Raw genomic sequence first — 23837 nt, forward strand, 5'->3', positions numbered from 1 at the left:
CCCGATGGAAATCCCTAACTGCTGAGTATTTTAGATTGTTGTTTGGCATTTATATTGTGAGCATTACATTTTAACAACAATGAAGAAGATGAAACTAGTTTTGGAAAAATACATTCAGTAATTAATAGACTTCTTTTGTTTATTTCATATTGTTGCAAGATATATTACAGAGTCTAAGCAAACCTTTACAAAACTCGCAATCCTCGGCGGTAGTTATTTAGGGTTTGTTTGGATTAGCTACAATTTTTATACCTGCTTTCATTGGATTTCGATGTTTAAACAAAAACACACAGTTCTTAATACGATGGCGGCCGCTGACTCATATTCGTATCATGTTGGGTGCACAACGCTTAGTGGCCGCTGGTACATATATGATTTACGACTGCGCGAACTGTATCAGTCCGCTGATATATTTTTGTATCACGTTTGCGTCAATCGTTTGTTGCCTATGATACAATTTTGTATCACATTTTAGTTTATGACGAAAACGTGATACAAATATATATCAACGGACTGAAAAATATATTCGCGCAGTCGTGAATCATATATGTATCAGAGGCCAGTAAGCGTTGTGCACCCAACATGATACAAATATGAGTCAGCGGCCACCAGTGTTAAAATCAAACCTCACCTTATAAAATCAAGTCATCCAAGTATATAATTGTACTGATGATCCGTGCTACTTATTACAGCCATCTACGGAATCCATTGTATGTTTGATTTTAAAATATACGATTTACACGGTGGGTTTTCATTAATTTAGAAAACTAGTTGTTTTAGTAAATATTCATTTGGTTTTTTATCAAATTTATTTGAATCGAAAAAAAAAAACGATTCGTCATAGAAATTTTGACTTGTTTACGAAATTCCTAACCAAAGATATACATATACATACTTAGATACAAAGTCTCTTTCGAAATTATATATTAGATTATAAAAAAATGGATTTCTATAAAAATAAAAGTCATATTAAAAGTTGCAGCAATTATGTACTTTTACGAAAATTCAAATATCTTACAATATAATACACGTAATCTTATCTTATCTTACATGTATCATAATTCACCTTGGACATACATATATACACTTTTTGCTATGAGTTTTTAAATTATCTAAAACATACATTAAATTGTAGGAAGTTAATGTTGAAAAATCAATTTTCTACATTTATAAAATACAAAAACGACGCAAAAACGTGAATATCAGAATTCACGGTGAAAGCTTTTATTACATTATTATAATATCGATATCAATAAATTAGGAATTGGCATCTAATCACAGCAAATGGACTCAAAAATAAATACATCTCATTAGTTACATAGAGATCAAACTCCCATTATTTAGTGTGTGTTATTTTTTAATATACAGATAGATACATACATATATGTCTATAAAGCATCATTTTATCACAATATTTTAATGCTTCAGAGTTTTGATACATTACTTTAGATTTTAAATAAACTAGCTATTGTATTCTCATTCATAAAAATCAAATTATATATTAATGACTTGAAACCAATAACATATTTAGAATTTAATAACAACTGTTAATAAAACTAACATATTGAAAATTTAATAAAAAAAAGTTATAACCAATACAATACAAATTAGAATATGTTGTATTATTATATTAAATCATAAATCACAAAATAATAATACACACATATGTCAAATTTATCTAAAATAATCGTTTAAATTTTACAGTCACCTTAAAATTAATAAATACATGGAATTTTTGTCATCTTGAGAAAAAATCCTTAAACACATTTAACAGATTCAATACTAGCATCATTTAACACAAACTGGAAAACATAAAAAAAACATTAATAATTTCAAACTATATTATTTGTCTTTGCAATAAAATGAAACACACATTTCAATTTATTTATAAAAAAAATAAACACTCACTAATAAGAAAGACTAGTAATGGAATATTACCTTAAAATATTATCAAAGTCTTTTGATTTACCCTTTTCCATTATAAACACAATATCTCATTCATCATAAAATCGCAACATCTTAGGCTATTACTAATGGTTCATCATCTGCAAATCCTCTGATAGGCGGTGCATCATCATCATCTTTAAAAAAAATCATGATTAATATACACCCAATAAACAGATGTTCTTTTGAATTATCAATACGATATTATTAAACATTACCCATTATATCGGTATTTCCTAAGGTGGCAGTTCCGGACCTATTATCATAGCGTGGATTGGCAAATCTTGCAAACGACGACGAAAGTCTTTTATGTTTCAAGGCTAATACTGCTAACGCAAGACATGCTACAACCGCAATTATAGCTAATGGAATGCCAACGTAGTATGATGTATGGGATTCGCTGACAGCCTTCCAAAGATCTAGATATAAACAAATCAATTCATTTACATAGGTATTTGTTTACCTGAATATCTTTGGCATATTATACAATAGCACTAAAGCACATACCGGTAGTAGGAACACTCAGTGTCAGTTCTTCACTGGGCGCACTAGTAAAGCCACTGTTGGTCTTCAGTCGAACGGAAAGACTGTACGTCACACCAGGGCGGAGTCCAGGTATAGCAATCGGTGGTCCTGATGCTTTCAAAGACCAATCTTGTGATTCTTCTTCTTGTATAACCACTTCATAATAATATCTGAAAAATTAAACATTTGCTCTCAATTAAAATCATCACACACGACATATTAATCAGTTTAATTATTTTAATTGTGTAAAAAAAATAGACGTACTGTGGTGATTTATCAGATCCCAATACGGCTGGAAGAGTTTGAACTTGCCAATAAAGAATGTATGTACCGTTGACATCTCGCCAGCTTTGCAGTTCATGCGGTGGTGGTAAAGGCGGGCCAGTTATTAAAGCAGCTGTTTGAACAGCACCCTCAAAAGCACGCTATACCATTAAGTTTTGAGAAATAAGTACCAATTTATACAAATTATAATAAAAATTAATGTTTTAAAAATTATAACTTTTACCTGAACAGTTATATTATATTTTCCACCATACTCCATGTTTGTAAAATGATGAATGAGACTGGTATTTGAAGTTGGTTTCAATTCTACATTTGTGGTTTTAAGATGTGTCAGCTCCGTTACAGTTATCTGAAGATAATTTATAAAAATAAAAAACCTTGTAAATACTAGTGATTCTGGCTTTGCTCGGCATTCATACTTTAATATGTTATTTTACCAAATTTATTTAAATAAAAAAATGAATATTTAATGACAACCAATAAGAAACGATTTGGGTCAAATAATATACATGTTAGGTAGTGAAGAAGTAGAAATAAAGAGACGTATGAAATTAGGATGGAGTGCATTTGGACGACTGAATGTTGTTTTTAAATCAAAAATGTCACTCTGCCTGAAGAAAAAGATCTTCGATCAACGTGTTTTATCACCGATGACGTATGGATGTGAAACTTGGACATTGAACGCCAAAAAAGACCAATGCACTCAAAGAAGTATGCTCGGCATAACGAGGAAAGACAGGAAGTGGAACACGCCTGTGAGAAGTGTGACAAGGGGGTAGTAGACATAGTGGATAGCGTAGAGATTGAAATGGCAATGGTCGGGCCATGTAGCTAGAAAAATGGACGAAAGGTGGACAAAAGAAGTGCTAGAATGGTACCCAAGAGAATGCAAAAGGGTAAAAGGAAGACAACAGGGAAGTTGCGTAGACGAAATTAGGAAAACGTGTGGGGTGAGATAGATGAGAGTTGTGCAAAACAGATACGAGTTGAAGAGGCCTTCATCCAGCAGTGGATGGTGAGCGGCTGTAGATGATGATGATGATGAACCAGAAATGAATTACACACACACACACACACACACACACACACAACGAACGTCTTTGTTTTACATATATATGTATAAGATAATAAAAATACTAACTATGTAAGTACTCAATTCTGTCACAGATCTGCAGCTTGCCTCCCATGTAATAACCATAGTACGAGGATCTGATTCCTTTCTACTGACTTGGAGATATTTAATGGGAGCTCTAAAAGTTTGAATCACATATGTTATGCAATTTGCATTTGTTACGAAATATTTATATAATATATATATATATATATATATATATATATATATATATATATATATATATATATATATATATATATATATATATATATATATATATATATATATATATATATATATATATATATATATATATATATATATATATATATATATATATTGAGGTTACCTCTTATTGTATTTAGTAGTGAGAGTAACTGGAACAGCGAGAGGTCCCACAGCTGGATTAATTACGCCAACACTAAACAAGTATGAATCGCAGGCTTGAAGATTTTCAATCAATATCGATGTATCGGATGTTGTTAACCTATATTCTAATAGGATTTAAAAATATAAGCATTATATATTACATATATATATATATATATATATATATATATATATATATATATATATATATATATATATATATATATATACATATATGTATGTATATGTATTATAGATTTACCCATAAGCAATTGATCCATATTTATCCCATAATAAATTGCATATTTTATTTTATGTGATGATTTGAGATCAGACGGCTGGCTCCAAGTTAATTTGACTGATGTATTGTTCACGAGAAATCCTTTCAGATCTGTCAGGGGCGAATATTGTTTTCCGGGTATTGTTACAAATCTGGTAACAGGTTTACCCAATTGATCTTCCTTATAGGCTAGTACTTCTATTGTATATGTCACTCCGGGACTGAGATTCGGCACTACAAAATTTTTTTTTTGCTTAAAAATGACAAATGACAAGTTTGCGAAAACATATTGAAAAAATACTCACGCGTGTAATTACAACTGGTTATATTTATTGGTTTCGGTTCAGGATACGGCAGCGGCATCCTCTGTCTAATGATATAACCGTCGGCTTCTCTAATCGGCGACCAGGTGAGTTGTGCTGTATAATCATCTAATTTTTTAATAACCAAGTCTTGTAAGTCATCAACGTCGCCCATCGAGTCAAACTGCAGCGTCACAGCTTCTGATATTTTCGATTCGAAAATTCTATTTTTAGCCACAACCTGAGATAATAATCAATTGATTACATAGTACACTTTCATGTAAATGCCAAACATAATTCAGAAGATTCATACCCAAAACGTGTAATTCTTTCCAGGGGTAAAGTGACCTTCTTGAATGTAAGTAGACGTAACAGTAGGTGGAACAATCAACGATATGGGGGGCAGAGGAGGTGTTAACATCACAGTATAACCGGTTAATTCGCCAAAAGTTTCAGTGGGAACATCCCATTGCACTTGCACTCTGCGTCCCGCCAATTGTCGAGCAATCACGCGCAATGGAGGAGAAGGCTCTGAATAATATAAATATGAAATCTTATTGAGCATTCAAATTGCAATATCAAACAATATATATATATCATGTTATACACATCTTACTAACCGGCTTCAGTCGTACGTGACACTAGGTACTGAGTCGGACGATAGCCATCTTTCTTTTCACTTCCTTCGACTCTTATGTATACAGTTAAATTGTATTCTGTGAAAGGCTTGAGATTGGAGAAAGAGTAAAGGTAGTCACTGATCCAATTGGAAGAATTAGTCCAGACGTTGGACTTCGAACCTTTGGCTTCACTTATTGATGGCATGAATTGGAATGTGACGTTTGCAACTACAGGAGTTTTCCAATACAGTGTAAGTGATGTTGCGTTGACATTCGGACGATGTGTGGACAGAGAGGTGAGCTATAAAATTAATATCCAAACATAAAATTTCCTTTAATAAAAACTTTTAAACTGGGTTAAGTTAGTTCATAACATAACATAATATAATAAAATAAAATAATATATACGCATAAATGAACTTTCAAAACATAACATTAAAACCTGTTCCAGAAACGCAAGTAATTTTTAACTGGTTACAAAAGAAAATCCACTAATAATGAAGATACTGACGGTAATACAAGTTAACCTAGAAATATCAAGACACGAAAATACGATTTATCAATGGGATTCACAAGTGATATTATAGATGGCTTGGAAAGACCAATGTGCTTGCTCTGTATGAAAGTTTTGGCTGCAGACAGTATCGGAACAAGTAAATTAAAACGACACCTTGAAACTGGATCTACCTTGTTCCATCACATTGCAATATCTCAAGACTCGTTTTCCAACACTTTTTCGTCGTTGAGTTTTTATATATGCAAAATACGTATACGAAAATATTTCACATACTTATTTTACGAGATAAACATTAACTATTAAAAAAATATAGCAAGAATTCACTTTAAATTTTTTTTTTATATTAAAGATATTACATAAAAACATTTGGGTATACAGTATATTATACAAACTCCTGTTTAAGCACACGAAAAGTTGAATAAACAAGTCTTGAGATACTGCGAGTTGGTAAAACGGGGCGCACCGCTTAAATCTATGCATTCTAAATACATTGGCAATTAGAATATTTTCAAAGAAAATTAGACCAGTATAATAAACAGAAAAAAAAGTTCAATAAAACAGTTTTTCTGTTCCATAAAATGCATTGTACAAAGTTTCTTACAGATTCCCAAAATTAAAAAAAGCCACATACAATAGGAGAGACACTAGTTTAACTAGCAGCTATTGATATGGTTGAAATAATGTTAGGCGAATCATATGCGAAAGCGCTTGCTGATAATACAGTTGGTTATATTTTTATTTATACATTTTTATCATTTAAAAATGTGTAGGTATTATTTTATGAAATAAAAAGGAGGTGCATCAAGATTAGATTTTTTCAAAAGGGAAGTCTAGTAGAAATAAGTTTGGAAACCGCCGATTTATTCGTTTATGATTATATGTATGTATGTACATACTTGGCACATTGCTGCTTCAATTTCGAGTTTAGTACAGTTTTCCTCGTCACGAGCATCATAACAATCTTCTTTTTTATTGCAGCGAACTGAAATGGGCAGACACAGATTTCCATCACACGAAAATTCATCGTCGCGACAATTTGGTTCGTTTTTGGTCACATTAAGATGATAAGGCTGAAGTTAAATACGTAATTATAATTAGTAATAATTTTTATTTCAAATAAGAATTGAATAAAAACGTAATACAACCTCGCAATTCATTTCATCGGTCATATCAGAGCAATCCATTTTGCTATCACAGCGAGCCGACAGCGATATACATTCCCGAGATATTTGACATTTGAACCCTTTGCATGATGTTTCAGACATTGGATGTCGCCCTTCACACAACAGTTCGTCTTCACCTGCACTGCAATCGAACGCTCCGTCACATACCCAAGAATTTGGAATGCACTCTCCTAAAAATTTTGATTATTTGTATTCACATCTTCAATCAGCATTAATTTTCACACGTGTACCCAAATCAACAATACCATTTTGACACATGAAGTGATTCTTTTTGCAGGTAGCCGGTGGTTCTATTCCGTTACTGTTGGGCGTTTTAGTCGTTTTCTTTTCATCCGTGGCATTATTATTATTCATATTGCTTCCACAGCCTAATTCGTCGGAATTGTCGCCACAATCATCGATACCATCACATTTCCACCAATACGGAATGCATCTAGCATTTGAACATAAGAACATCCAGTCGTGGCATTGAGTCGAAGTCGGGAAATTTATAGGCGGAGGCACAGTTGCTGCAGTAGAATTAGTACAATTTAATTCGTCAGATCTAAGGCCATCTTGACAATCGTCTTCGCCATCGCAGACCTAAAAAAATGACACCTCAAAATTAAGATAAGAAGAAGACGAGTCGTTTCAATGAAAGCTTATTAAAACACGCACCCATGTGGAGTATAGACATTTTCCACTCCCTGGACATTTAAACATCCACTCTGAACAGACGACATCTTTGCAATGTGATTTTAATTCATCTTCGGCATCCGGGCAGTCGTGTTCACCGTCACACGTCCACGACAAAGGTATACACTGTCCATTACTCGGACAACGGAATTCATTGGTTTTGCAAGTCGGAGGATGTGATGTCTAATGATAGAGTAAATAAAAATATTAATCTTTATTTTTATTAGTTTGGAATATTATTTTAGATGAATAAATGTACTCACCGTACAATTGAATTCGTCAGATCCATCTCGGCAATCGTCTTCTCCATCACATCTCCACTTCTTAGATATGCATTTACCATTATTGCATTTAAATTGATTGAGCGTGCAATTGTCGTAGTGACAGCCCATTTCATCGGTGCCGTCCAAACAATCCTTATCATGATCACACCTATAAACAATTTGTTACATACGAATTACAAATAAACTTATAGAATTGAATAAAACAAAATGCCAAGCAATTTAAAGGCGTACTTGAAGTAATGCGGAATACACTTGTTGGTATCACAAAGCAACATATGAGGAAGACATTTATTGACGCAATCAATTTCATCAGAATTATCCCCACAGTCATTATCATCATCGCAATGCCAATTTTTAGGAATGCAATTACCGTTTGAACAAGCAAATTGTTCCTAAAACACAATAAAAAAAAAAGAAGATAACAAAAGGAAGTTAAGAAATAAATATATTTTGTTTTATTCAACAGATATTTACCGAACTACATGTATTTGAATCTTTGGGACAGGTCATATCACTATTAGGTGGCTTATCGCCAGGACATAAACATTTTCCATTTTTCTTTATTAAACCGTCGGGGCATAGACATGATACATTTCCTTTGGGCATTCCTAAGCACAAGGCTTCACAAGCCTCTTCAGATTTCAAGTCGGAGCACCCGTTTTTACCATATTGAAGCGAATGAGAAAACACTTTAAGATCCATCAAACCCGAGAGATTGTTCCTGAGTGGGTAGACTACTGTTCCGTGATCTTTATCGGCGTAAAATATAGCCCTCGCCTTCCAATCATCCCAGAACATATTATCTTTAAACACGGCAATCGCGAATGGATGTGCGACTGCATCGTTGTTTGCCAAAACTTTTTTGAAAAATAGGCCGTTCAGATCAGAGCTCGCTATGTAATCAGCCATAGCATCAACCCAATAAATTCGTTCGGCAATATGATCCACAGTTATGCCATTAGGCCATTCAACCACTGGTTTGGTGAACAATCTTTTAACTTCTGTCCCGTCTAAATTTGACCTGGATACTGATGGATTAATAGTAGACCAATCAGTCCAAAATAAGTACCCTGAAGTTGGATGAACAGCTATACCTCTAGGTTTACTCAAAACGTCAGGTCCGAGTATTGTACGCCTCATTCTGCCTTCATGGGTCAAATCTGTTCGAACGACTTCAATTTTAGCTCTCATTCCATCAACAAAAAATAGCAAATTAGAGATCCAGTCAAGGGCCATCCCTTCAATACTCGCTAAATCAGTTTTTACTATTATTTCCGGAGCCTGATCTCCATTATTTAAACACTGTCTACCAATAACATCAGTTAATATATCAGCCCAATAAACACAATTATTTTTCAAATCAAAATCTATAGCTATCACATTTCTGAGGCCTTTTATAGGTAGAATTTCCAGTTCAGAATCATTTAGATTAATCCTAGCTACCTTATCTCTTTGAGCTACGATCAAAAATTCAGTTGTTTCCTTCATTGGACAAGGTATTGAATCTGGTAAATAATAATATCCAAAACCATCGATACACATATCTCCATCAATTTTACGATATCCTTTAGTTCGGTTGTAAAATTCTCCGGGTTTGCAGTGAGCAGGTACGGCATATGGATCAAATTTAGATAAAGTTTTGCTCCTTATACAATTAGAAGGATCAGTCGAAGGAGCAAAGCCAAAGTCACACTCAAAATCTTGCCTATCACATTCGCATATTACTTTTTTTACTGGTCTATCATAGTCTCGGCCGTTGAAACAGTTTGCATGTGGAATACGTCGTTGGTAAGTATCCGTTACGCCCAAAACGCAGGGAACTTTTGATCCAACTTTACCCGAAGATGGTGACCAAAATTTGTAATCTTCCGATGTGCAATTATAAGAAAAGGCCTTGAATAAATCTACATTAATAATGATCCATTGATGATAACCACTAGCTGATCCAAACATGGTAAATACTGTGGTATTTTCACCCGGTTCTGTCATCAGACCGTACACTCTGAGATTTGTGGCATGAAATCTGTAATTCATAATAAAAACCATTAATAAAAAAAATCATATCTCAAAAAGGTTATGAAGACATGAATATAAAAAAAATTACTCGTAAGAGCTCCATTTTTCTCCTTCATCAGTGGAATACAATATTTCTTTCGTTTCTCCCTTAGTTTTAAAGTACTTCACAGCAACTAAGACGCCTCCGTGATCTCCATGATTGAAAAAGAAGTAATCTTTCAATATTTGTTTCCAAGTTAAACCGGCATCTCTACTTAAAAACACTCCAGCGTGACCCTTTAAAGATTTCCCTATTACTCCTGTAGCTATTATAATACCAGGTGCCGATTTTGAACTCATAATAGTAGCAGATCTGAACAAAATTGTTTTAAAAATCAATAAAGACAAATTAATTAACAGGTTATAAATGTATAATATATATAATAAATCTTTAAATGTTACCTTGTAACAGGATATAGTTGACTGAATTTTTGACTGACATGTAGGCTGCAACCATTAGATAAAGAGCAGTTGATTTGCTGTCCGTTATCATCTACAGCGGGAGCTTGAATTGGACCCCAAGTACGTCCATGGTCAAACGATATGTATGACATTAAATGTTCAGGGCCAATATTGACACCAAAAGGTTTCATAGAAACTTTCGATGCTATATAAATTCCACGCAGACCTTCAACTTTATATAAATCTGCAAACGATTCCTCGGCAACTTCACTGTAATTAAAATAACGAGCAAGATAAGAAAAATACGTACAACAAACCATTTACAGTAATGAATATAATTCTCACTTGAGCCAGCTGTTTTTCCATGTACTATTTGGGAAATAGCATAGTATAGATTCTAAGCTTAGTACAAAATTGTATTCGGTAAAGTTTTTGTTAATTTCAGATACATAAAGGTTTGATACGTTGTCGGCATGTGAAGCTGATATAAATATTCGGTTTCCTGCTACGTCCGATATATGGAACTCTCTCAGATCGAGTTCGGTTTGAAATTCGGCTTTGATGAAGGGACCACGCATGTATGAAATGTAAAGATCCATATTATTCTGAATAAACAAAATACATGTGTAAATTATTATGTCGATTTTCTCTTCAAATCGTTTTTAATAAAATTAAATAAAACAAATCACCTCTCCATTCTTTTTCGTGGCAAACATGAAATCTTTTTTGATTTGAAAATTTTCTACATCATCTATAATCATTTTGAGTGTGTGCTTATCGGGTGTTGGTGCAGCTAAGACGACATTTGTTCCAGACGGTTTTATTCTTTCAACAAAAAATTGCTTGGGATGATCGGGGCCAGACGTCCAATAAAATGATTTTACATATTCTTCCACTACTTCGAAGCTGAGTCCTCCATCACGGGTTACATACAACTAGAAACAACAAAACCATTTTCATTATCACACATAGCCTTGTAATATGTATTGCTGTATTCTTCCCAATTCAGTACATATCAATATGTATGTCGAATGAATGAGGTAAATAGATAAGAAACATAATTTTACAAAATACAACAGATTATTCTTTTGTATGATAAATAAACACACAATAATGGAAAAATAAAATAATTAATTCTGACCTTTCTTCTAGAGTCAACTTTGTCCAAGATAACAAAAGTATCGGTGTCCTCTTCATCATAAGCAAGTTCGCTTGGACTAAATTTCAATGCGGTTTTGCGTATAGTCACTCCGTCATCACTCGTTTGATATAACATTTTATTTTTTATATCAGTAAAAACACACTAAAATTTGAATTCAAAATAAGTAAAACAAGAGCCAGTTTATAAAAAAATACATTAACCCTTTGAATGCTGACGTCTTTTCTGTTGAAAGCCCACCATGCTGAAAATTTCGCCAACATTTCCAACTAGAATTATTTAGAAATCCAATAAAAAGCAGGTATAAAAATTGTAGCTAATCCAACCAAACCTTAGATCACTACCGCCGAGGATTTCGAGTTTTGTAAAGGTGTGTTTAAACTTTCTAATATATCTTGCAACAATATAAAATAAACAGAAGTCTATTAATGAATGTATTTTTCCAAAACTAGTTCCATCTTCTTCATTGTTGTAAAAATGTAATGCTCACAATCTAAATGCCAAGCCACAATCTAAAATACTCAGCAGTTAGGGATTTCCATTTAGAAATTCTGCTATGGTTATAAATCCAGATATTCCGATGTAAACCAGTCTTTATAAACATTGACACGGATTACACGACCCATGTTCAATTCTACCTGGAAAGGCTTAGCGGGTAATATTCTTGTTTATTTTTTGCATACTCAAAAAATAGCATCTATCGACGTTTTTCAGTTCCGTGGACTTGTTGGCAAAGCGCCGATCAGCGTTGGTCAGCATTCAAAGGGTTGAAAAGTCTTAGAAAAAGCATACATAAGATACAATAACAGGATGATTATAGAATTTATCCAATTGTGCATAGCCATCTTTGGGGGAATCTCCTAAGCGAAAGCTTTCAGTTTTGTTTTTGAAGGTGTTGCCATAATCATAAGACATGTACACCGCCGATGGTACAGTTGGTCCTGAAGGTCGCTGTGTAGGGTCACGTGCAAGGCAAATGATAACACTTGAACCCTCTCCTACCCAATGAACCATAAGTTGTTGATGACTATCGTTCAAGTGATTAATCTAAAAAATAGAAAATAAAATACAATTAATAATTTTCCTCCATATACATATGTACATATGTAATTTGAAACATGCATCGACTTGTGCAAAGACATTGACCATCGGTGTTAGATTGCAATATGTGTAAAACTTAAGATTATTCACAGTGCAACGGTCGCAAAAGCTCATATTTACTTACATTACAGCATTATGCACGTCTCAAATGACAAATATATTTCAATTGAATGCCCCTATTTGCGCGACCACAAATAATATTACTCATCAATAGTATTTACACAGAAGTTATACATTAATTATTGCAGTTTTCGGAACATGCCTCATGATAAATTAAAAAAATATACATATATAGGATATGACGCATTTGGTGATAGACAATATATGGGTTGTTCACATATGTATTCTATATTTGTATACGGTCAAAGAGTCACGCAATGACTGGACAACAAATCAACTCATTGGCAAAATATCAAAAATATGTAATCCAAATATAGTATATACATAATACAATTATTGTAATGTTACAATGTTTATATTATAAAGTTTCGGCTAATGTGACATAAAATTGTATATTTCCATAAGAACATTGGTAATTGGGGCTAGCATGCACAACTCGCCGTTACATTTTAATGTGAATGACAATCGTCACATGAAAGGATGTTTATAATTTAGATGCACGTCGTGATGAAATAGAGCAAACCATTATGAAGCTTTGTATGGAACAAAAATTGAATTGGATCCAAAATCAGATATGATTTCCAGTGGTTTTTGGTTTTGATTTTCATATGTGAATGATGTATAAAATATTATATTATTATTAAATTATTTTTTTTTTTTACATTTTATTTGCAAATATCACACCACAGGCTGATTCAATCCTAAGGTCAAGTTGAAAGTGACAAACAGCTGCAATTTCTATTATTACATTCATTAAACAATTTACTAAAGCCAAATGATAGCAAAATAACACATTGCTACCGATTTGTAGTGGATATGAGCACCACCGAGGAAGCAAAAGGCTTTCAATAATTTAAAATTTTATTATTATGTTGTCATTAAAATTAAAATGGTAAATAGCTGTAAAACTGACGATTTTCCCTCGCATTCACTTCAAACATGTACAATTGCCAATGGTACAGGATTCAGGTATCGTAAATGATTAACTATGCAAAACATTGACTTTTTAGCTAATCAGTGAACGAATTTTGTCAATTTCAATAATAAAACTTCATATTAATCAACATTGGGTACGATTTAACGGTGTATTTAAAAAAATAACTTTGCTTCTTAGAACGAATCATTTGCGCATTAGAAAAAATGAAATTACGGATTAAATAAATATATTTCTATAAAATGAAAAATGTTCCATTGAGCAATATTTTATTTGCAGTATAAAATAGTAATTAAAAAGTGGGCAGTTAAAGGTAGAATTGAAAATCTCCTTTGTTTTTAACTACGAAAAATTTGCTAGTTTAAGATTAAACATCTATTATATGTACATAGAGGACCAACTTAGACGGTTGCCGGTTGAGACATTGCCGATCTTACATATTTGCAAGATCTTTAATGCTCAGCGTTAAGAGGGCTGGACACCAGCGCTTTGTCCATACAAACGTATTACACTTCTCCCTTCCTCAATCATGGCACTAGAGAAATTATTTTTTAATATGCTATGGATATCCACCATTGGGATGCATCTATCGTTTTATTTTTTTGATTAGTTATTTTTTATAGGAGCTAGGAGCCGCCAAACATCTATAAAATAGCCTCTTTTTTACACCCACGAAAAGAGTCCAGCGTGCTTATTTAACGGTCGATTTAAAAAAAAATACGCGCATAGTTGCACAGAAAATATCCTTCTCATACCGATGATGAAATTTTTTTAAAAATTGGTTCAGTTTCGGAGGAGAAAATAGGAGAATACGAAACCTCGATTTTGTCGATTTAAAATACGTTTTATCTGGTCGAAGCGCAACTGTCACATTCACTCAATATATATATTGTCGCATTCACTCAATATATATATCAAAGAAAGGAACAGCAACAAAATTAAGGTTTCGGGTGTACAGCCCTCTTAATGCTCAGTGTTAATGCGCATTTCATTCCTTTTTGGTTGCTTCATATTTTTTCTGTTGTGAAAGTAACTTATCAAATGCCCTCATTTGATATTAAAATGCTGATCGAATTAAAGCAATGAATTTCTAATTTTTCAAATGATCAAATATTATTTATTTATTTATTTATTAGAGGTTTTTAAGTTTTATTGCTTATTTTATTTTTTTAAGTGTAAATATATTATATTAAAGAAACATAAGAATTTTTAAGGTGTTCTTTTTTTTATAATCTAATTATATATTTTTTCTGTTGTTGTTTTTTTTTAATATATTGTATTAGAAATTATATTTAAATAGCACAATTATATATTTAATATAAATGTGTATATGCCCTAGGCGTATCCTCCAGTTCTTTGGACACGTCGCGAGGCGAGACCAGGACAGCCTGGAAAAATTGGTCGTTCTGGGAAGCGTTGAGGGAAACAGAGGAAGAGGACGATCCTCAACAAGATGGAGTGACCAGGTCAGGGTTGCTACTAGGAAAACAGTTGTCGAATCACTGCGAGCTACAGAGTGTCGAGAGGCCTGGAGGACCATGACGGGCCACATTATGGAGGATATAAGACAGGAAAGTCACGACCCTGACATGAGGAAAGCGACCGGAAAATAATATTCAATGATTTAAGGAAAACTGTAAAAGTCAACGTCAGGTTCGGCATTACAGTATAATCTAAATTTATATACAATAGTTGAAAAAACGTTTGTACATTGATGTTTATTAAAAACAAATATTAGAGACAGCAATCTTAAGCAAATATCAATTGATCAAACAGCGTTGACGATATTTTAAATAAACTATATAAATTCAGTTAATTTGATAGAATATTGCACTTGCACTTGTATTATTACATTTGAACTCCTTTCACGAGATATTGACGGAATGCGATATATATGTACATCTTAATTCAATTGATAACATTATTTATTGAAATGACACGGTACGGACACACACAGATGCATCCATTTGTAAACAGCGTGTAACAGTCTTTGTTTCGCTTTGGGCAACCTGTAGTGGCACATGGTTGAGGTTAATATACAATATATAATGGACAAATAAATTAAATATTGAAAATTATGAAGGAGTTGCGCAAAACTGAGACGCATGAGAGGCCTTCATCCAGCAGTGAATGGTGGATGGTGAAGTCCAAAGAATAGACGGCTTTGAGGTGGGGTGCTAGAGATGTATGCTGAGAGTAGCATGGACAGCTAGGAGAATTAATGAGTCTATGCTTCAAGACGTCAAGGGTAAAAACACACTGAGAGGCACGAAAATCAGATTAATTGGCAAACTCTGATAGAAAACGAAACCAGCGGGATTTGAACCCGTGACCACTCTGTTCAAAGCATTATATGCTAACCACTAGTCTATTCTGCTGATATTGACATAGGCTTGAGAGTGATCGATAGCGTTGATTTTCATATTTGAGAAACTTGTCGAAATTATAAGATCTTACAAATTAACAATGAACTGGAACGCCCTTCCTTGACTGGAAGCCACGAAGACGTGCCGTGCCGTTCCCTTCAGCGTGTTTTCGCCTAAAGATTGCAAATAGAATGTCATCAGTTTGGCTTCTTCGAACATATATGTAGTTAGAATAGAACCAGATAGCTCGGAAAGACTACTTGTGACTGGAAAAGTGGAGGGTTCTCTACTTGATGGACTAAACAGGTCTGAGCCGATACGGGCTCTTCTATGACTGGAGCCAGTGCTGTAGCGAGGCTAAGGCAAATGGGCGAGTGCCAAGGGCCCTCGATGTGAAGGGGCGCCAAAGGCGCCCCTCGCTTATTTTTTTTAATAAAACATAAAATTTTAGATTAATTCGATGTGTTTTTGAAATATCCATTTGTATATACTTATGGTATTAAATATCAAGAAGCTAAAAATAATTTAAAAGATCAAAATAAAATAATGAAATATTGTTAAAAAAAAAATACTACTTCCGGTTTACGAATTATAACCAAAACCTTAGCAGCTCTAAGTTAGTACATAAAGAATACAAATATAAATTTTTAGCTTAATACGTTGAGGGATGTGGACAGAATCCAGGCGACAACATTTTTGACCTTTCTAAGAGGAAAAAATCTCACTTTCGGTTTATTAAATTTAGTGATTTTTTATTTATTTTCATTACATTGATACAAGAATTATAGTTGAATTTTTTCGTGAAGACTACACATGTTTAAGGGGTCGAAAAAAATAGTCGAAGAAAAATCGAACAAGAGTAAACTACCACTTCCGGTTGAAGGATGATTACCAAATTTTATACATAACTTGTTATTACGCTTAAACTTCTAGATATGAAATTTCAGTTCAATAAACCAAAAGGTTTCTGAGAAAAACATGAAAAACCTCGATTCTCTAGAGTAAAAGTACTACTTCCGGTTCAGATAAAAATATAAAGTTATAAAGATTATTATTTATATTACATGAAAAAAAATTTGAGTCCAATTCAGTTAGCAGTTTGGGAGATAATTGAATTCAAAAATTATAAGGGAAGGTACCATTTCCGGTCAACTTATAAATTTAAAAAAAATTTACGTCGTGTCGATAAGAATTTCAGTAACCGATACTAAGTTTCAGTTCGATAGGACTAACGGTGTTCAAAAAATCCCCAAAATACACAGACACACATTTTTTCTAGATCATGAAAACGTGATCAATAATCGATTCTGAGTTTGAATCAGTCAAAATCTCGAGTTCGAATTTTTGCATGATCACAAAACTTCATCTATTGTTACTACGTACATAGATAAAGTAAAAATGTGTATTATTTTAAATGAAAGAAATTCTTTTAATCTAATGAATAAATAATAAAGGGGCGACAAATTTGATATTAGCATCGCTAACAAACATCGCTACGGCTCTGACTGGAGCCATTAGACTAGTGATATTTCGAGAAAGATGGAGACGAGCAACAAGATCACGATCCTCTCCAGTACAGAGGACGATGACTTAATTTCTATGAAGTATTTAATATGAAAAGCAATTTATGTATGTTTTTGAATCGTTCATTAATTAATCTTCAAATATGTAATAAGAGTGATGTAATAAAGCATAAACAAGTCGTTTCACATTTCCACTGATATAAACAAATACATATTGAAAATTCGACACTGACAAAGCATAGCACTATATACTTGCGAGTTAATTATTTGGATTCAGATAATGCCAATTTGCATGACACATTTTTCCAAAGCGATACGGCGTACAATTTAGATTGTGCGATTCTCAGGGCTGCCACCTCAAACCCGGAGATTATGACAAAAACAAAAATTATATTTTATTCGTATAAATTATTATTAACCCAAAAAATCACATTTCGTGGACTAGTGGTCAGTATATATGCTTTCGAGCAGAGTGGTCACGATTCGATTACCACTAGCAGCTACTGGCCAGACCTCGGTTTGAGACTCGATCGTTTCTTATCAGAGTTGACCAATTTTTCTGACTTTCATTGAAACGGTTCCTGTAAAATTGGCATCATCTCTTTTCCTAGTTAAGTTATTCAGCGTCTCGAGGTTCGCCGATTCGATTATAAAATGCTGCAAAAATTTCTCCATCAATGTCACTGTGGATGTTTGTATTTTCATTGAAACGGGAGTCGGGGTAAAGTTCCAGGGCCCGGACTACTCGAGGAGCCCATTTTGGGACGTCCGACTGACCAATATTGATATTTTATATTAATCTACATAAAAATATAATGCTAAATGTTTATTATTTTTTTGATCCACGCATTCTTTGTGTCCGTGTGATATTGTACCTGTTATCATACTTTCTTGTTTAATTATTTTAAAAAATAACAAACAACATGTAGATATTTTTCTAGTAGTTCTGATAAATTTATTTCTATCTATCTTATATATATATATATATATATATATATATATATATATATATATATATATATATATATATATATATATATATATATATATATATATATATATATATATATATATATATAAATGAATGTCTGTGTGTGTGTCTCGAATAGGCTGCTAAACCACTGAACTGATTACGATGAAACTTTCAGGATTTGTTGTGTGCATGTCCGGGAAGATTACTGTGAAAAAAAAACGGGAACGGAAACGGGAATGAGTGTCATTGCAACGCAATAATTTCAAATGTGTTCACTACCTGCGTTTTCCCGACAAATGAGAACGGGAATTGCATGCGTTATTATGGCATTGCAATGCATGCCGGGGTTCAGCTAGTTTATGTACATAATTATATCTATCATAGATTTTCAATTGTATTTTTCTTTCCTTCCATTATTTTTATCGGATTATGAAATAATGATGCTGGTGTTTGAGGCATTGAAGCCAAAGTTCGGCCTGTTTATTTGAAGAGAAATTTCTCAAAACTATCAATTGAAAGAAAATATGACTAAACGATTAAATGATTGTAACTCTTCCAATTGCGGGTAGTAGAGCTAGAGCATCTTGTATTGGTTATACCCAATAATCGTTAAACAAACAGTTAAATCCGGGACATTTATCTATGCGGGACATAGAGATGGGATCCGGTACTGTTCTGGAAAATCCGGGACGAATGATAACCCTAATATAAAGTCAAAAATGTTCCAGCAACAACGGCATGACGTATTACCATGTAAAAGCTGAGGAACAAAACGAATTAATGACAAGTTTCTACGAAGTTCAAAGGAATTATATATATACGGGAAGCATGCCCAAAAGGAATTATGATTCAATTTGAAAATTCGGATAGTTGCGGTCATTCTAATTGCAATTCACCGCAAATATTGCGGTTTGTAAAAAAAAAATTACACACACACATATCATACGTCGATAGTGACTCGTTGCAATATTAATTGAAAAAAAACGAATAAATGTGCATAGTAAAAACATGAATATGTAGGATGAGTTGGCATCATTCAAGCATTGTGATAAGGAGGGTCAAACCTTGACAGTGATGTTCGTTCCTGGTGATGATGGGAGTTCTCGTTTGAGCCGTGGGGAGTTGGCAAGTTCGGGGGAGTCCATGATGGGTCTTTCGATGATGGTGGGTTGTCGTCTCTGATCTTCGGTCTCTTTGTACATGTGAAGTCCTCCGTTGGCCGACACTGGACTCACGATGGTAGTCATCGTCATCATCGTCATCGTCGTCAGCAGCAGCATCGCCACGAGCGAGGCCCGCTTCGTCTCCATCTGGACGAGGAGTCCCTCTCTTCAAGTGCGGACGAGCGACCACTTCAATGCGCAAGCCGAAACTGACAGATGTACCGCTCGTCCGACACTGGCGAGTGGTCACACTTGTGCCTTGTAGGCTGTCCACGCGTCTGCCATCTCTGTCGGGACGTTTTATTTTGATTTTTAAATGCTTTTTATTATTACGAAATTATGTTCACAATACATCTTATATCTATTTTAATAGCTACTGATCTACTGGTCATTTTCTATTTTACAATTTAATTTAATATGGTTATTAATCACAGTATTATATTATTCTAATGTTAATCTAAAGCATAATAGGAAAAAGAGCTCAAAAACCTATTTACAATCCTTATAAATGTTCATAATACATCTAATACATAATATTAATTAAAGACTCTCTAAAGTCGATGACCTAAAGCAGATTGTGTTTAGGTAATCTGTGTGTTATACCTGAAGGGTATAGACATTTTGTTGTAATCACCGAGACTCTTCACAAGTGTGTTAGTATGGTTATTAGTGATTCTGTCATAGAATCTACTGGTTAGTTTGTTAGTAATGTCTGTAACAAACGGAATATTATATATGGCATGCAGTTTTTTCAGGTTAGTATATATGGGTGTATTATAAATTATTTTTAGGGATTTATTTTGTATTACTTGGAGCTTGGAAAGGTTAGTATTCGAGGCGTTATTCCATACAGGTGAAGCATAGGTTAATAATGGTAATATGAGCGCGCGATATAATTTTATTTTATTTAGCGTTGATAAAGAACTATGGCGATTAAATATTGGATATATTGAGGATATACTCCGCATCGCCTTGGACGTTTTATGTGGTTCGGTGATTACTAGTCAAATGTGAACCGGTCACAGGACAACCGGTCGCTCTAGATCGGTCACACGTGATCACCCGTCACACTAAAACTGGTCACGAGAAAACTGGTCACATCCGAAAATTAGTCACGAAAAAACTGGTCACACCCAAAAATTAAAAATTGGTTGAATTTTTGGGTGTGACCAGTTTTTTCGTGACTAATTTTCGGGTGTGACCAGTTTTAGTGTGACGGGTGATCACGTGTGACCGATCTAGAGCGACCGGTTGTCCTGTGACCGGTTCACATTTGACTAGTAATCACCGAACCGTTTTATTTTATTTTACATAGATATATATATACCAGGAAGGCCTTACAGGTAGACCCCGATGCGCCTTCCTAGACAATTAATTATAAACATTGCAGCATTTTTATTATATAAATCGTTGTGTGCTACTTTAGTATGCGGTCTACCTTCACATATCTGCTTTACTAACACTAAAACTGGTCACACCCAAAAATTAGTCACGAAAAAACTGGTCACACCCAAAAATTCAACCAATTTTTAATTTTTGGGTGTGACCAGTTTTTCGTGACTAATTTTCGGGTGTGACCAGTTTTAGTGTGACGGGTGATCACGTGTGACCGATCTAGAGCGACCGGTTGTCCTGTGACCGGTTCACATTTGACTAGTAATCATCGAACCGTTTTATTTTATTTTACATAGATATATATACCAGGAAGGCCTTACAGGTAGACCCCGATGCGCCTTCCTAGACAATTAATTATTAACATTGCAGCATTTTTATTATATATATCGTTGGGTGCTACTTTAGTATGCGGTCTACCTTTACATATCTGCTTTAGTATGCGATCTACCTTCACGTTTTTACTTTCAGGTGCGGTCTCACTCTGTCTCAGTTCTCGCGTGTGACAGTGAGACTGAATAATAATAAGTCTGACCAGCGGTATTAAATATTAGCACGGGATCGAACCCGGTAGCTTCTCGGTTCTAAACATAAACGCAACCAACGAGCCATACTGCTGGCTGATGTATTCAATCAGGGGGTCTACTTTGAAGAGAGCTTTCAATTGAAATACTATTTATGGGATTGTGCCATATGAGCAAAATTTATTCCAGACGGCGGGAAGAATAGTGCAATCGCCTGCGTCTATATAAATATATTAGTGTTGTGCCCGATGTATATGCGATGTATTGTGATCATCGCATGGGTATGCTGTTATGGCATATTAAATCATTGAAAAAATAAATAAAAGAAATGTGTTGGTCCTGTGTTCAACCCGCACGCGGTCGTATTTTTTCAAATACATTTTAAATATTTTTTATTTCATTGTTTAATATGAAAAAAAATGGTAAAAACTACATACCTACCTACATATAAACAATATAAAAAAAAATAGAAAAATTAATTAATTAAATAAATTTTCAATAGATGGCGCTAAATGATCAGAGACTTAGACAAAACATTGGCAGCAAACAGTATATATAGATGGTAAAGGGGTTACGTCGCAAAAGTGAATTGCTACCAGGATAACTGCTGCTACGAAAATCGCGTGCGCGGATCTCCCAGCGCACGAAAATTTGGCTTACAAAAAACTGCAGAAAGATTATTGTGCGAATGTTTTTTACGAGATTTTTATTATTATCAATAAAAAATTCAAATACTGTGCCAAGATTTTTTAATAAGTCAACTTTCGATTTTTTTCATATCCTTTTAAATCACTTTCTTAAATAAACTTAGTGCCTGCATATACTTAGTATTTAAATAGTAATATTTTAAAAATAAATTTTATTTATACCCACTCTTTCCAAGTCGAGATTTTTCTTCAAAAACATTCGAACCGAACAGAATACATTCAAATAAATATTACAATTACCATTGATCTACAACCGTCTATCTACACTAAGCTTATTACGAATAAAACCATATTAATCCTCAATCAAATCGTTTTTTTTTATTAGGGGTATACTTCCCCTCACAAGCCGACGTATTGAGAGCCCCTATTACTACCCACATTACACATGAGAACATTAATTGAACGTTTATAAAATTCTCAGGCTTAATTTCGGATTGTAGTGTTGTTTTGTATGAAATTCAGATTTGATTTTTATATTTGAAAAATTACAAGAACTACGATCGCCTCAGCTAAAAATATCATAGTTGATGCATAACATGAAATAGCGGTTCCCAGCCCGTGGTACGCGAAAAAAAATCAATAATAGAGGACATTCAGGAATAAATGATTTACAATCATAAAAATAGAAATATTTTTTAAATAATTAATAAACATTATCTTAATTAATCATAATCGACGTCAATATGTATTATATAATCGATGATCGAAAATCCGGCAATCGATACTGTTTTCCCCTGATTCGGCATCGATTTTGGAATGCATTTTTTTTTAATTTACCGCGTTAGAGCTTTAATAAACAAATAACTTAAATTTGACACTTCAGAACAGCTAGATAACGATCTTTAATGTTGCGGATAAAATTTAAGGTATGATTAGAAAATTAGATTTTTTAAGCTGTGTATCAAAAATGATGAGCCCGTATTTAAAGTATTTAGAAACTTTCATAATTTCTTAACTGAAAACAAGATTCGTTTGTCTCGGGATACATGAAAAAATAATTGAACATTTAATAGGGCTAAAATCGTCTTTTACGCAGTACTTCTCCAAACCTGAAGAAGCAAACAATTGGATTTCAAACTCGTTTGATAATGAACATTTTCGGACAGCTACGTCATTATCAATCAAGGAAAAGGAGAACTTGATTGAACTTTCAAGTGATATCATTTTAAACGCTGAATTAAAAAAAATAAGGTAATTAATTTTTGGCTAGATATTAGCGAAGAATATGAAAAGCTTGCTGACAAAGCGCTTAAATTTATATTGCTGTTTACTAGCACTGAACAGGTTGAGAGAGCTTTATCTTCATATATTTTTATAAA

At 33.6% G+C, this 23837-nt stretch overlaps 1 protein-coding gene across 2 annotated transcripts; it reads right to left on the reverse strand.

The window, feature by feature from the left end:
- Positions 1-119: 119 nt before the first annotated feature.
- On the reverse strand, positions 120-20169 carry LOC143911921 (sortilin-related receptor-like). Of its 2 annotated transcripts, XR_013260599.1 has the most exons (26): positions 19797-20169; positions 12508-12762; positions 11698-11859; positions 11246-11491; positions 10902-11161; positions 10557-10826; positions 10204-10467; positions 8574-10122; positions 8331-8491; positions 8079-8247; positions 7798-7998; positions 7386-7722; positions 7102-7310; positions 6853-7026; positions 5440-5740; positions 5133-5350; positions 4823-5060; positions 4500-4751; positions 4218-4362; positions 3896-4004; positions 2978-3103; positions 2734-2894; positions 2452-2639; positions 2163-2363; positions 1939-2081; positions 802-1802 (listed from the first exon to the last, which is right to left on the reverse strand). XR_013260599.1 is itself a non-coding variant. In XM_077431021.1 (25 exons), exons 1-25 carry the CDS (start codon positions 20040-20042, stop codon positions 2020-2022), a joined length of 6504 nt encoding a protein of 2167 aa, XP_077287147.1. In that variant the 5' UTR covers positions 20043-20169; the 3' UTR covers positions 120-2019. The 2 variants fall into 2 exon arrangements, 1 of the variants encoding a protein (XP_077287147.1); XM_077431021.1 differs by having other exon boundaries at positions 120-2081.
- Between the last annotated feature and the right edge of the window lie 3668 nt (positions 20170-23837).

Source organism: Arctopsyche grandis, chromosome 5, assembly GCF_051622035.1.
Source record: "Arctopsyche grandis isolate Sample6627 chromosome 5, ASM5162203v2, whole genome shotgun sequence".
Lineage (NCBI taxonomy): Eukaryota > Metazoa > Arthropoda > Insecta > Trichoptera > Hydropsychidae > Arctopsyche > Arctopsyche grandis.

Coding starts and splice junctions, on each gene's coding strand:
- LOC143911921 (XM_077431021.1), bottom strand. CDS start 20,042: ATGGAGACGAAGCGGGCCTCGCTCGTGGCGATGCTGCTGCTGACGACG. Junction 5,061..5,132: donor GAAAGAATTACACGTTTTGG/GTATGAATCTTC, acceptor TTATTATCTCAG/GTTGTGGCTAAAAATAGAAT. Junction 2,895..2,977: donor AATATAATATAACTGTTCAG/GTAAAAGTTATA, acceptor TTAATGGTATAG/CGTGCTTTTGAGGGTGCTGT.